Source organism: Bactrocera tryoni, chromosome 4 (assembly GCF_016617805.1).
Source record: "Bactrocera tryoni isolate S06 chromosome 4, CSIRO_BtryS06_freeze2, whole genome shotgun sequence".
Taxonomy (NCBI): domain Eukaryota; kingdom Metazoa; phylum Arthropoda; class Insecta; order Diptera; family Tephritidae; genus Bactrocera; species Bactrocera tryoni.
The window spans coordinates 78608825-78624676 of record NC_052502.1 but is presented as its reverse complement, the minus strand read 5'-3'; the positions used below and the strand labels follow the sequence as shown (position 1 = coordinate 78624676).

General features: G+C 38.3%; 1 protein-coding gene across 3 annotated transcripts; it reads left to right on the top strand.

Annotated features, from left to right (window-relative positions):
- Nucleotides 1–688: 688 nt before the first annotated feature.
- Nucleotides 689–15239, top strand: LOC120774346 (probable 4-coumarate--CoA ligase 3). 3 transcript variants are annotated; one of them, XM_040103926.1, is made up of 7 exons: nucleotides 4188–4346; nucleotides 4409–4450; nucleotides 5704–6765; nucleotides 12578–12788; nucleotides 13273–13812; nucleotides 13876–13990; nucleotides 14070–15239. In XM_040103926.1, exons 3-7 carry the CDS (start codon nucleotides 6511–6513, stop codon nucleotides 14710–14712), a joined length of 1764 nt encoding a protein of 587 aa, XP_039959860.1. In that variant the 5' UTR covers nucleotides 4188–4346; nucleotides 4409–4450; nucleotides 5704–6510; the 3' UTR covers nucleotides 14713–15239. The 3 variants fall into 3 exon arrangements, with proteins under 3 accessions (XP_039959861.1, XP_039959860.1, XP_039959862.1); XM_040103927.1 differs by lacking the exons at nucleotides 4188–4346; nucleotides 4409–4450 and adding an exon at nucleotides 689–753; XM_040103928.1 differs by lacking the exon at nucleotides 4409–4450.
- Nucleotides 15240–15852: the final 613 nt, after the last annotated feature.

Below are 15852 nucleotides of genomic sequence, written 5' to 3'. Positions count from 1 at the left end.
TCTTCTCCTACTTTTCACAATACTCATTTTAAGCACACCAAATTCACCACACCTTCAACACTGCCATCTAACGTGGATTAGCGAAATCAGGAGCTAACGCACACACCAACAACGCTTGACATGCGCCAGAAAATGTTGCCAAAGCACTAGAAAAGCGACTTTTACTCAATTCCGCGTCACATTGTTGACATTTCATTTGACAACTCTCTGCGTAAACAAAAACATACTCAAGCATAATACACAAATAATTATGTGTATAGCTCAAACTCCCTCAAATCGACCGCCAAAATATCTTGTAAAGTGCCAAAAAGTATGCCAGCAATACAGCTTCTCACCCCCAGCTCTCCCTGTCGTTCACTTGCTCTCTCACACCATCGGTCTGGCTGGAGGAGGGTGGCGCCCACACTTTTCATTCTGCGCTGCTTTGGCCTTCCTTCAGGGTTTTGCAATTCTGTATTTGCTTAATGCCTCTTCGCCTTTTGCGCCATTTGGTAGGCTTTATCGACTGCGATCTTAGTAAGCATTGGACTGTTGTTGGTTTTGAAGGTAGAAGTGCGTATGCTCGGGTGTAATAATTCAGTGATTTTAATGAAAGTGAGCGGAAAATACTAGGTAAATCGTGACTTTCTTCAACTAAAAGTGTAAAGTAAAAATGTAAATATATTTAGTGGACCATAAATTAAATTAAATATTTGCAAATAACAGATACTGCCAACAAACGTGCCTCCATTTATAATACATACAAAGTAATTGGTAAGCGAAAAGTATATGAAATATATTTTTAGAGCAATTAGTACAAATAGTATAACTCATTGTTAGCATCTAAGCGTGAACTAGCTTACAATTGCTTTATTTCTAATGACAAGTACCCTGTCGGAAACTAAAATCACTTACAACAAGTTTACTGTTGGTTGTTTGCTGGTGTTTAGGGTCACATTATGGCGTAGTTTATTACTCTTTTATATATTCTTAAGTAAATTTCAGCGCACTTTACCTTTTCTCTACACAATAGCCTTACGTTTATCATTATATCTCTCACCTGTAAAGTCATCCACTATCCAAACCTAGCTGTAATCCAAGTTAACCTCTTCAGAATGATTCCAATGCATTTCCCATTTTCGATAATGTTTGGCATAACTATCGACATAACTATGAGACCTAACCTATACAATGGTTACCTTCACTAGATCAGTGTATTCTTACAATCAATACAGAAACCGGTTAATGGATAGTGCTGACAAAGTAAGAACGCTTCGCCGAATATATAAAATTTCATAGAGAGAGGCAAATCTGCCTGATTCGTCAGTCAAAACAGCTCTTAAAAATTGTCACTGCTATTTCTATTAGTTTGCCTAAGTGTACTTAATCACACTCAATAAAATATTTAATCCAGAAATAACAGTAAACGCTTCGTTTATCAATACTAGTGGGTGATTTATTTCGTATTGCCTTGCAGTTCGGTTTATTGAGCAAGCGTTAAGCGATAATTTCCAATATTAACTTTTTATGGTCGCTTATCACACACACACACGGGCACGCACACATAGAGACCTTCATTCTAATCGCATTTATGAGGCTTCCTCACTTGTTTACCTCGCTGTTTCACAATTTGTTGGTAGTTTTCTTCGCTTCACTTTGTTTTGCTTAGCTTTTCTTTATTTTCTTCAGCTTTGCTGCTTTTGTGGGTCTCTTTCAGCTCTCCTTTTGTGCACAAATTAAACTTGATTGGCTTGATTATAAAGCCGTTAATCAGCGATTGTAATCTTTCTTATATACTCTGAACAGAGTACGTCGGAGATCCTATAAAGTATGTGGATGAAGCTTAACATCTCACCTTTCCAACACTACATAATATGACGCAATGTGATTGGTAGCACTGGAGATATACGACTGCAACGACATCTATTGACAAAATACGAAAAAACTTTTGCGACTACCCAATATATGGTATAAATGATCAGCATGACGAACTGAGTCGATTTAACCCGCTCCCTCTTTCTGTATATATGCCAACTATTTCCTCAGTTTTTGATATATTCAATTGCATACCTCCTTTTCTCCACTAGAAACTGGTCATTTGTCAGAACCGACGATATCGAATACCTTTAGCATATAGCTGCCGTACAAACGACCGATCGCAGTTCGTGCAAGGTTTTTTTTTGTATTTGTGACGGGTTGAGTGCAACCAAAGTTAACATTTTTCCTTGTTCTTCAATCTTATCGCTCAGCGCCTCGTGTAGATTGCCTCAAGTAAAAAAGTGTTAACCCCTGAATTTAACTATCCAAAATATTTAAACTGACTACTCATAACTACAATAATTAAAAACAAAAATTCCACAACATTTTAACCGCCGCTTAATTTCCACCAGACACCGCTCACCGCGTTGCCGCATTCCAAAGCCTAATCGCTGCTGATGATCACAACCCGAAATAGTTGCTTTGATTATTTGTTGTAACGATTGCATTACAGCGAGCATTTAAAAAAAAGCTTTGTTAGTTGGGAACTGCAGCTTGCGCCGCGACCGGTTTTTTCCGTCGTTCACCTAATCGGCGTTGCCGCGGGCGTCACGCTAAGCTTGGGAGCAAAGTCCAAAAAGCGACGAACATCAATGCAGCGACGTTGTTGTTATCATATAGTTGTTGTTGTTATGCATGTGCATAAATATTTTTGTATTTATGTACTTTGGTAAACATTTCGTTGTGTCCACTTCTGCTCACAGATCCGATACATAAGCGGTAAATATGTAAATAAACGAGCCCACCAGACGACTTGTGGATGTCATGTTGCTCTCCATATCACACTCTCTCTCTCTCTCTCTTTACGAAAAGTGTTTTTTTTTTGGCCCACAACTATTGCATTTGCCTTAATTGTGCACTTGTCCACTTTTCACACCTTCTATTTCGTCTATTTCGCAATGCGATCCGCGGAAAGCCACTTAAAGCAAGTGATCCGTGTGTATAGTATATATTTATAACATAAGTATGTACGTGCTTATATGTATATAGGGTAGAACTTATTAGTAAGTAATTTTCTTGCTAATTAGTTAAGCTTATTAAATCCACCTTGTAAATAACGCTTGTCTTGTAGACGTCAAAAAAATGTATATGCTGGAAATTTAATTTTTTCCTTATAATTGGTTATGATGCATGATTTTTTTTTTTAATTTCAACACATTTCACGTATTTCAAGTATATAAAACTGTCATTAGAAAAATTTTAAAAATTTAAAACTGTTGTTCTTTGAAGCTCTTTCGTTGCGATTAGATAGAAAACCATTGGAGAAATTGTATAAAGGGACTTCTACAGGAAAATCGGTAATAAACCCGACGGGCTAGAACTTCAAGCTAATCTGTAAGGTCACAGATTTAATATTTAGACAGATAACCCTAGACTCTCTACTCAAGAATGACTTAGTGTTCCAAGTGTGTCGAAAAAAACTTCACTCCACATTCTTTAGAACAAGCTGGGCTTATAAAAAATCCACATGAATATTAATACCATTCCTCCCAAATAACGTATTTGAGTAGGTTTTTAGTTCATTGTGAAAACCCTTTGCTAAGGAATTTTACAACAAGTCATCGCCTCTGCAGAAATCAGAATGAAGAATAAGAATCAGTTATGCTTTGATATTTTTCTACTTCTGTCCAAAATCCGAATTATAATATCTTCTTAGACAACATATTTCCACACGAATTCAATAAACGCACATAATATGACAAGCGCTCCGCTTCTAGCATGCGCATTCTATTTATGGACGCGCTCAGCACCATTTCTGCGCTTCTACTCTTGCATTTACAAATAAATGCCATTAAAATGTTTGCTGAAATCAGAAAGCAGCACACGATCCCCTCATGGAGTGCATCACACAAGTGAATCCGCATTTTCTTTTCTTCCCTTTTTTATTTTTAAGCAGCCTAACTTCATTTTGCTTATTTCAAAAATTCTGCGCCTCCGATTTGCACAAGCTCCAATTTGCACAAACTGCTTGAATCATTTCAGCCACACCTTATTATTCTATTTTCTTTCTGACAAATATGTGCTTTTATATACTTACGTTTCTGCATTTCTTTGCACATACAGCTATATACATATACAATAAATAGCATATCTATATGCAAATGGCTAGCAACAAACTGAAAAATACAACAAACAACGCCGATCAGTTCAGTTTCCTTTTACAACTCCAGCGGGACGCCAGCGTTCTTCGTTGAGTACGGTTAGTTACGCGTCTGAAAGTGTTGTTAGTGTGCGATTTCTGCGAGCTTCTTTATGCGGAGTCATCGTCATCGTTGCTTTGTGCAGTGTGTTATAGTTAATCAGATCTAATTATTACTGTATCGAAGGAAGTATGTTTCTTAGAAAGTATGGATTTATGGTTTTTATAAGTGATCTGCATATAATTTTATAGGGTCTGCGGCAAACATCGTGGCAAACTGAGGGTATATTCAGGGTAAGAAAATTACCTTAACATATGTTCTATCACATAATCAACGGGAGTACACCAACTGAAAGTAACCTAGCTTGGTCAAAAAAGCCAATTGAGCTCAGATACAAATGTTGCTTTGTGGGGAAACGTCGTCTAGAGCTTTTCCCCCAATCTTAAAACTTTCAAACCACTCTTGAATGTTTGCTTTTCCAAAGAGATTACTAAATAGTCTTTTCGTATTTCTGATTAAATTCCAACTTATGTTTTTTACTACTAAATAAATAAGTATATACCATTTTGGTCGACCACTTTTTGCCATTTTTTCGCTGGAGATATTATTCCATCAGTGTAAATCGAAATTTTCAGAACCATTGTTGTACTACACGCGCTGATACAGCATCGTCTCCTAAAACTTCACAAATTTCATTGGTGGCTTGCGTGGCCCTTTTTTATACAAAAATTTCAAAATATAGGGAATTTCTTCATTATTTTCACTCATTTTTGAACAGCTTTAAATTTTGTTTCAACTTCCCCCGATTTCTTTTTAATTTTCTTTTGGTTAAATGAAGCTTAAAATCTCACCTTTCCATCACTATATGGTAGACACAATATGATTGGTGCACTGGAGATATACGACTGCAACGACATCTACTGACAAAATACGAAAAGACTTTTTCGACTACCCAATATGTGTATATTAGATACAGATATTATATATTATTATGATCGATAATTGTTTAATAATTTATTCAGAAAGCTTTTGAGACTTAACTTTCTTGTCCGTACCTCGAAACAATTTTCAGTAATTTTATATAAAAAGACAAGATTTCAAAGAAAGCTTTGATTGCTGTAGTAACTAAGCAGAGCAGGAGCTTTCATATTTCATGCCGAAGCTTTCACAACGCTTTTGCGAGAGTTCTTTGTTTTATAGCTGTGAAGAGTTTCTGCTTTCCTAACAATAATACTCATTTTTCCTTTCGACTTCGTGACTTTTGCAATTATTTCGTTACAAATTCTCAATGCATTCGTCACGTGCGCACAAAGCATTGCATGCAGTTGATAGTCACTTGTAAACAGCGGCTGATTAATGCAGTTGAGCACAATAACAACTCACTTGTAGGGTTTAGAAAATATTTACAAAGGAGGAAGAGGAGATAAGTCAAATAAAAAAGGAATGTAGAGAATAGAAAAATAACAACATTTAAAACAAGAAATTAAAAATATTTTGAAAAAATCAAAATTCACTGTAAAATCATTTATTTCATATTCAATTACAGTTTTGATAAGAGCGATCAACGCTGCAGCTCCGTAATCACACACACACACACAACACTCATACGGCTCAGCGCCCAAAGGTGAAAAGGAGCTGGTGACTACGTCAATTATATTTTCCGTTGTGAATGAGCTTGCAACATATGACGAAATCAACTATAACATGAACAGCAGCAACAACAACAACACCGCATTTGGACTTTGTACGTCGTCGCAAAAACAATTTACGAAAAATATTTTTTAAAAATTTGATAAAAAATCAAGTCGTCGAACCGGTTCATTGCATAGCGTTCACTTGCGCGATAAAGCAAGCAAACACAAAAATAAACAAATCGTAAAATCATACATCAATGCAAGCGGTATATACAACAACAATTACACACACGTATATCGCCCAATCTACTAACTGTGCAGAGGCGGTGACGCGAGCACTGTAACGAAAACAAAACCAACAACCATCTACAAAAGGCCAACAAAGTGACAAGCGCTTCACAGAGCGGACGATCGCTTAGTCGCGCCGCAACACCCAAACATTACAGACGCGTTTTGCTCTAGAGCCCAACAGCATACAAAAGAATCGTCGAAGAATCGTTGAAGAAACGCCAGTCTTCAAATTAACCAAATCCATCAGAAATTGTCTGTCTTCCAAAATAAGAAAAATAAGTGTCCCGTGATCTCAAGTTGTCAAAAAGTGTAACTTTTCGCGTTCACTGTGTATAACCGCGCGTCAAAGGACCCACTGATATTTTATAAATTTAGAAACCGAATTTTTAAGTGTTTTGTGAGTTTGCGTTCCAAAAATTTGTGTTAAAATGCTGCGCCATTTGATGCGTTCCGTGATGTTCGCGCAGCCTGTGCAGTCCGCCGTGGCCGCCGCCTCGTCCGGCGCGCGCAGTTTGAGCACGGCCGCCACCACGCTGCCGACACAGCAGGATAAACTCGTAGTTTACACTGAAGAGGAGGGTTACATCAGGCAGTCGCCATTCGATCCCGTCGAGCCGGTCAATCTGACAGTGGACAAATACGTGTGGCGGGATTTCAAGAAGTTCGAGAAGGACATAGCGACGGTAAGTTGAAGAAAACAAGCTGTAATTATAGAAAAATGTGTTGGAATTTGACATCAGACTGCTGACATCCTTTTGACTTCTGCCTTATAATATTCATTTTGTTCAATGTTTATCCAACAGTCCAAACTGGCTTCCTTTAGGATTTTTCATGAAACTTTGTTAATACGCTGTATTTGTTTACTCGTTATCACTTTCTTCATTAAACAAAATATAAATTAGTTTTAGGCCTTTTGCAAATTATTTATAATTACTTATGCACATACAAAAGCGCCGATAACGAAAGCATAATCACACAGATTTCAGTATTTAATTGTAGCTTTGTGTCTTTTGACAACTTTTGTTTATATTTCAATTAATTCAAAGGTGGTTGTTGAGCACTCGACCTTTGTACGAGTGAGCTGCTTGACAGGATTCAAACTCTTCGCTGATAAGATTAGAAAATGGAGTAAACAAAGAAGTAGAGCCCAACAAAGTAATTGTTTATAAAACTACAAACATAATAATAATTTTATGGCAGCAGGCTATTGTTAATGTCGCTATTATCTGTCTTAAGTGATTTATTTGCTCTGTAAAGCCTGTAGGAATGTTATTTAGTTCATTTACGCCGGTGAAAAGTAAACGAAAACAAAAATATAGCATGCGACAAAAAAATTCGATCTTATGGGGAAAGTCAATTTTTGTATAACTTAGAAGCAAAGAATGTAGGGTTTATAAAAAAAAAATTGCTTAGAAAATCGGTTCCAAGCAAAAATATAGCACGCGAGAAAATCGCTGTTGTGAGGGAAATTAATTTTTGTATAAATCGGTAAAACGATAAAATAAAAAAAAAATTGGTGAAAAAGTCAATTCCAAACAAATATATAGCATGCGAGAAAAAAAATTTGGCTATAGTGGGAGAATACATTTTTGTATAATTCAGAAGCTAAGAATGTAGAATTTGTTTTAGTGTCTTTGCTTATTTTTCCATGCAAGTAGAAATCCAAATATCAGTGCAATTCTGCAATAAAACTACAAATGTCGTGTCAATCAAATGCATCTGAATTGTTGAATCTTTCATGTCAGGGCTTAATTTTAGTTAGTGTTGATGCTTTACATCACAAAAAAATATCAAACACAAGACCATAAAGTCATAAATTCCAACAAAGTGTCTTATTTCTATTTTTATCTTTTCACATACGTACATATGTACATACATATATGTATGTATATGCATGTAAAGCACTTATTTACTTGTATTAGTGAACCTTGCGTATTCAATTGACGCGACTTGTGCCATAATTGAAAAGCTTCACCAGCAATTCCATTGAACGAAGTACACTTTGCTTGCTGGATGCAGTTGCCACTTGTCACATGTTTATATTTATATTTATGTGTGTGTGTAGAGTGGGGGCAAAAAATATATAAAAATAAAAATAAAACGAGAAAAAACGTTAGCTTCGGTTACACCGAGGCTACAACACCCTTGACAAATGATATATTTTAGCAACTTAATTCCGATAGTTCAGTTTGTATGGCAGCTATATACTATAGTGGTCCGATGTAAGCGTTTCAGACAAATGAGCAGCTGCTTGGAGCTAAAGGAACTTGTGCAAAATTTCAGAGCGATATCTCACACATGGCTAAATCGGCTCAGCTCATCACGCAGATCATTTAGGTATATATTTTAAATGGCTTCCTACGTTCCTTTTAGGGAATTGCAAACATCGTGAAAAGCGTATTATAACTTATTCAGGGTATAAAAACTGTCATATAGCAGTTCAATCGCGGTTGGCTTGCCTGCCTATATAAGAAACGGTACCAAGTGGATTGACTATCCCATTCGTAATGACTTTGTTAGATCATGGGACATCGCACGTTTGATGTGATGTGCCCTCAAACTCAGTGTAACTAACCTGCGCTGGTAGTTAAGGTAGCCCGATGGCTGATGAACCGTGATGCGATATTTCTCCTTCCTGTAAGCTGTGAAGAATCATGTGTTGCAGACCCCGGTGTGATGTAGATACTTTTAAGTCACTTGCTTCATAAATTTCTATACTTCAGAAAGTGGCACAGACTTAACGACCACCGCGACGCAATCCTCGTGTAATAATCATACCTCAGAAAGGGAAACACCACCAACTGGCTTCCCACTCCGTGTTTTCTTGTTGGGTTCGTGTGAGCTGTTTTAGCTTTTAAGAGCGATTTCAAGTCATATCGTTTATTATTTGCTGACTAGCTGCCTTTATAAGGCACTTGGTGTTAGCAAACCCTGTGATAATAAATTATATGTAATATGAATAGAAATTTTGATCACATATGAGCTCAGTGCAGGAACGCGAATTTCAATGTATACCCTCTACCCTATTTCCTCACTCTGCTTTCGGACTCATCTTGTTCCTGCCCTCTGCTTCATTAAAAATATATATAATTCTTACTCTCACTTTTCACCTGCTCTCCACTTCGCTCGACGCTCGGCAAAGATTCCTCATTACTTGACGACACTGCGGTTTCTTTTTGCAAGCAGGTGGCGATAATTGGAGGCACAAGTGAATGAATATAAACATTTGCAAATATAAATAAACTTTTTTTTGCGATAGCGACGTGTTTGCAGATACGAATGCAGCGCCGGCGGGTTCAATGAATTCACGCCAACCACACATTGCTTGTTTGTTTTAATTGTACCTACGTCTGTTTATGATTTTTTCGCTTTGCTTATGGTCCAAGCGTTTTGTTTTCATTCAAATTGCCTCATAATTGTATTGTTTTGTTTTTTCTAGTAAACGTTTCTTGGCAGCATAAGAGCAAATTTGTCAGCTTAATGCTGTGGTCATGGAGTTCTGACTTAAATTAGCCGTGACACAGATTTTGAAAGTTCTACGAAGCGTGGCTTCTGCTTGTATCTGATGAAGTTAACTCTTTGATAGACAAGGGTTCTTTTTTTCGTTAGGGTAGATTTTAAAATTTTTCGGATTTTTCAATGGATGTGTCGACGCTTATTCAGAAGCTTTTGTTTTTTCACCTCTCTCCAGCTGTCTAGGACACCCTAAGTTTGAAAAATCCACCTCAAGCTCTGCTTCAATCGCCTTCTGGCACAAGCATGGCTCTGTCTCTATATCGCTCTATTTCCAAATATTGACCTATGTAATTGTAACACTTCTGCTCAACGCTTACGAATCTTATGGCTCATATGTATAACTTATCAAACACACCCAAAATCAGGTCGCCAGCCGTCGGTGCAGACGTCAAATACTTAATTTCACAACATTTTGTTTTCTTCATTCAGAATTTTATGGTGTTTTTATTTACTCTTTGATAGTGAAACAAAAGCACTTGCCGCGTCATGCTCTGACACACCTCCACCGCCGAAAACAAAACAAAAAAAACTATTTTTCAAATGCCGTTCATTTATTTCAGTGCGGTGCTGTGCGGAGTCCACGGCGCTGCAGATAATTTTTGTTTATAGATTCTTAAAATTTGTGTTATTATGTGTATTTTCAAGTTATATACATATATAAATAACATAATTCATGGACCACTTTGTTTGCTGACCTCATTCCACTCGCTTAGTCTCGCCTGCTCGCTCTCGACGTATCTCATTCATCCCATCCCACCGCTTATCGCACGCTCGCCAGCCTGCTCGCTATCTCTCAATGCCACTGCGCGCGCATACCCATTAGAGTCTCGGTAATTGCTCGCCCCCATCTTCGTGTGTGATCATAATAAATTTAGCCAATCTGGACTTTGCACATTGAACCACTGAACTTCGGACTGAAATCAAAAACAAAAGAACACGCAAACACACAGATAGTTCGTATATAAAAACAGATTCAGCGCAGATTTCATGTTTTTGTTTGATTTTTCTATTTACGCAAAAGCGATTTCGGCAAATTCTGCAAAAACAAAAATTATCTACTCATACCTTCGGTATATGAAAATTGAATGCAATTGATGAAGAATTTCGCTGAAATTGTCTTTGGCGTGCGTATATTCATTTTATTTTGTTTACACTTTTTTTGCGATATTCAAAAGCGATTTTTATTACTGCAACAAGATAAGATACTTTATCATCGTCCATTAATTCGATGTTGGTCGAAAAAAATTTATAGAATTGTCTTGTGACAGCTGAAAACTCTTAGAGAATTCACCGCCCCAATAACGATTGTTATGTGTAAGTCAGTTCGCCCACTAATATTGGGTAGTCGCAAAAGCCTTTTCGTACTTCTAATCAAAATTTAACATATTTTTTTTATATTTTCAATGAATTTTAGTAAAGCAAATATATACCATTTTGTTCGACCACTTTTTGCCATTTTTTCGCTAAAGACATTATTCCATCAGTGCAAAACTTTTCTGGTTTCTCGGCAAAAAACTGCGACAAGTAAATTTTACAGGCTTCTCTTGAAGCCAACTTTACTCCATTGAAGGAGTTCTGTATTTACCAAAACAAATGGTAGTCCGATGGTGCAAAGTCAGGGCTATATGGTGGATGCATCAAAATTTCCCAGCCAATCTTGCTCAGTTTTTGTCGAGTCATTGTCTTGATGTAAGACAAAGCACTTTTTGTTGATCAGTTCTGGTCGTTTTTTTTCGATTGCTTGCTTCAATCTCATCAGTTGTTAACAGTAAAATGTAGAGTCAATCATTCGACCAGGCTGGAGCAGCTCATAGTAGATGATGCCTTTCCAATCCCACCAAACACTCAGCATAACTCTTCGAGGCGCCAATCCTGGCTTTGCCACCATTTATTGAGCTTCACCCGCTTGGACCATGATCTTTTCCGCACATTATTGTCGTATTTCATCCACTTTTCGTCTCCTGTTACCATTCGCTTCAGAAATGGTTCGATTTCGTTTCAGCAAAGCATCGCAGATGTTAATTCAGTCCATTAAATTTTTCACAGACAATTCATGTGGTACCCAAACATCGAGCTTCTTTTTGTAGCTAGCCTTTTTTAATTTCTCAGCAGATGCTTCAGAATCGCCAAGTTCTTAAACTTTATTGTTACTCTTGAATTGATGGAGAATCTCGCAACTTCGTACCATCTTCTTAGACTTCCTTTGTTTCAGAGGTACTTTAGAGGCTACTCGATTAGTAAATATTGTACTTATGTTCAAGGAGAGAAAGTGCTATGATTCTTTAGCTTATACTTAGCTTAGTTTTGCACCGGGAGTGCTCTTACAATTACCGATGCTTATCACAATTAAGGAGTTAATTGCGGTGGTCTTTTATAAATAGTCATACAGCAAATAATTAACACATTTCACTCAATTATTTCTTCTTAATTATTCCATTCGCCGTTCCTTTATGTAACGGTTTAACTATTATTTACTTTGACCTGACTTTTTGTACTTTGTTCGGCAGTCATTTGCTCATAATAATGGCTCCCCTTTAATCGTGCAACAACAAGCAAATACATCTCAGATTAAAAAGTAATGAATTCCAAAGCGAATATTAGAGCTCATTATAAAATACTTTGTTCAGTGTTTATTTTTAAAATAATTGCACTTGGCAATCTAAATACTAAATAAGTGTAAGTAAGTGTTTGTAAACTAACGTCAACCAGCATATTCCTTGTTATAATGTGTGATTGATAATTACTTATTTACTTTTGTGCGCAATTGAATAATATGCTCACCATGTGGTGGAAATTACGCGTTGAGTCACTATTCAACTGGTTACTGAACTACTTACTAATAGACCCTATGTGGAATAGTGCTAAATTACTGCCATCTTCGATAAAAATAATAGAAAGTAAACTTAAAATAATGCTTTTGAGAAATATTTACCACGAAATACTTTTACACCACTTTTTTGCATTTTACTATAATTACAGATTTGCGTCGTCAGCGGCCGCCAATATACTTACGCTCAGTTGCGCGACAGCAGCGCCGCCTTTGCAGTACGCCTACAGACCAAATTTAAACTTGGACAGGGTGATATCATCGCAATTTGCTTGCCAAACCTGCCGGAATACCCGATTGCCACACTGGGTGCCATAGAAGCGGGTCTAACGGTGACCACAGTCAATCCACTCTACACAGCTGGTGAGTAAATGAAAGAGAAACGACTTATGCGAGTTTTATTTCAACAGAGTGGCAAAGTATGCTGCAAACCAACTGTCAGCTTTAAGAAATTTTGAAAATTTGTACCCCAGAATCTGATTAGAACATAAAAATCGTTTAAAAAGCGGAGTATGAGCTCTCTTTCCTCCGGAAAGTTCCGATTTCACGAACAGAAGTAACTACACAGGAATATCTGCATATAACCAACAAGAACTTATTGATTCACCAAAATAGATTCATACTCACATTCACTTCAAATCATTGCATAATCGTTTCCAAAGTTCAATGTAATGCAGGCACGTACAGTCTTTTCGAACCCACTTCCTGCAAAAACAGCTTAGTGTACCTAACTAAAACGTCCAATAGTCACGTTCAATTGAGGACTGACTCATAATATCTTTCACACATTCATACATGCTCTCTAGTTTTTAACTCACTTTTCTTTGTGCTCCCTTTTCGTTTTCAGAGGAAATTTGCCGCCAACTGCAGCTGAGCGATAGCAAGTTTGCTGTTGTCACGAGTCTGGGCTATGGAGTCATGAAAGAAGCCTGCGAGCTGGCAGAAAAGAATCTGCCCATCGCTGTCATACGCTTTCAGCCAGATGAGAAGTTGCCCGCCGGTGCCATAGACTTCTTCGAACTGATTAGTCCGCAAGATGTTGACTACTCACAGTTGAGGGATTACGACATCGATCCCGACAGCGTGGTGTTCCTGCCATTCTCCTCCGGCACCACTGGTATGCCGAAAGCAGTGCAGCTCACACACAACAACATCACAATCAATGGCGAACAGCTGGAGTTGCCGTACGGTTTCAGACAATCCGGTAGACAGGAAGTTTTACCCGGCATTTTGCCATTCTTCCACATTTACGGACTCAATGTCGTAATGCTGTCGAAGATAGCGATCGGCGCTAAATTGATAACAGTTCCTCAGTTCCGTCCAGACGATCTCGTCAAAGCCCTGTGTGAATACAAATCTACAATGCTGAACGTAGTGCCGCCGATTGGTAGGTCCACAGCAATACAGTTAGGGCACAGTTTGAGCTAATATTGTATCTCTTTTCATACAGCACTCTTCATGATCAACTACCCGAAGTTAACGCCGGAAATGGTGCCCGATCTGCAATATGTGTTCACCGGCGCTGCGCCGATCACCGAAAACGACATGCAGCGTTTCATGAAAAAGTGAGTACGCGCTTATGGTGTTTAAGCAAGCTCTTTCCAAATTCAATAAAATACCAATGTAATTTGTCTCTGCTTACAGATTCCACAACACGAAATTCCTGCAGGGCTTTGGCATGACCGAAACATCGCCGCTCGCACTGCAGGTGTCGCCGAACAACACGCGCTTTTCCTCCGCTGGTGCGCCGGCATCGAACACCGAAGGGAAAATCGTTGCCATCGGCTCGGAATGTCACAAGGGTTTGGGACCCAACACCACAGGCGAGATTTGTATACGCGGCCCACAGGTAATGAAGGGCTACCTGAACAACGACGAAGCCAATGCAGATATCTTCTTACCGAACGGTTGGATGCGCACCGGCGACGTTGGTCATTATGACGAAGAGGGCTACTTCTACATCACCGATCGCATCAAGGAGCTCATCAAAGTGAAGGCCTTCCAAGTGCCGCCCGCCGAGTTGGAGGGTATACTACGCGATCACCCGAAAATCCTGGAGGCCGCGGTCATACCACGACCCGATGAGTTGGCTGGCGAACTGCCACGCGCCGTCGTTGTGTTGCGCGAAGGCACAAAGGCCACCGAGGAAGAGATCTACAATTACGTAGCCGAACGCGTGGCCGAATATAAGAGACTGGATGGTGGCGTTATATTCACTAATGAGATACCGAAAAGTTTGACGGGGAAAATATTGCGCAAACAATTGCGAGAGGTCTACTCGAGCTAGATGCCGCTGGAATGTGGCTGCTTTAGGTTAGGAAATGTGCAGCTCTTTAAATGATATTGGCAGTTTTACAACTTCATTTCGACAATATTTCATTAAGACAATCGGGTAACGAAAAAGCTGCGCAAGCTGTCGCAGGAAGAGTTGGGAGCGATTTGTTGCATTTCATAGTTATTAAGTGCCGTTGCAATAACGGTGTTTCTATATTCCCATTCAGTTGAGGACTGGCTCCCACGGACGAACGGTGCCAGAAGAAACCGGATTTTTAGTGTTATCAAGGATGTAGTTAGGCTAGGCTTTTGTATGTATGTTTAGGTGTTTGCTTATATGCCTGTTTATGTAATTATTTTAATGCAATTTTTAGGTAAGAACCATATTTTTATTTATTTAAGACATGTGAAACTGTACAAGAGCCGTTCTAGCTCTGTATTTTTAACATTATTGACGATACTCCAGTTTGTATTAGAAGAAAAGTCTTAAACTTATACAAAAGTTAGCTTAGCATTAAAGCGAATTTCCTACAAAAGCTATAAAGTGTTTAAGATTATTGGAGAAACCCGAGAAAGTAAGTACAACAACCCCGTTTGTCCCAAATAAGCTTTTTTTAGGGACTATAAAAGCTTAAAGCTTATTAAAACCATTCACTTTGGCTGCAGACACGAACCATCACTGCTGCCTTCAGTAGCAGCTCAACGACAGAGTGCAGTCGTAAAAGCTCAGTCCTTTAAAGCACTCAAAGCAGCAACCATTCGAAAGCCCTCAATGCTTCCTCTGCAGTTTTGTGTGTTGGTTGGCAGTGCACGGGGGCATAATATGAAAAAATAATAAGCCAATACTACATACAGTGGACCTTTAACTAGTGCGTGTTTGTTGATTTGCTCAGCGCAAATTAATGCAAATAACGACTTAATTTTTGTTTATTTTTAGTTTTTAGCGTAAAATTGTATAAAAAGATAGCTTGCTAGATTCTGAACGGTCGATTTGTATGACAGCTATACGCTATAATTGTCCGATCTGAACAATATATTCGCAGATTATAGCGCTGCCTTAGAGAATAACTCATGCCAAATTTCATGAAGATATCTGGTCAAATGAAAAAGTTTTCCATACAAGGACCTGGTTCCGTTTGATCAGTTTATATAG

Excerpts from the sequence above, each read along its gene's own strand:
- LOC120774346 (XM_040103927.1), top strand. The coding sequence starts at position 6,511 with ATGCTGCGCCATTTGATGCGTTCCGTGATGTTCGCGCAGCCTGTGCAG. Across the intron at positions 6,766-12,577 it reads TCGAGAAGGACATAGCGACG|ATTTGCGTCGTCAGCGGCCG; the intron begins GTAAGTTGAAGA and ends CTATAATTACAG. Across the intron at positions 13,991-14,069 it reads ATGCAGCGTTTCATGAAAAA|ATTCCACAACACGAAATTCC; the intron begins GTGAGTACGCGC and ends CTCTGCTTACAG.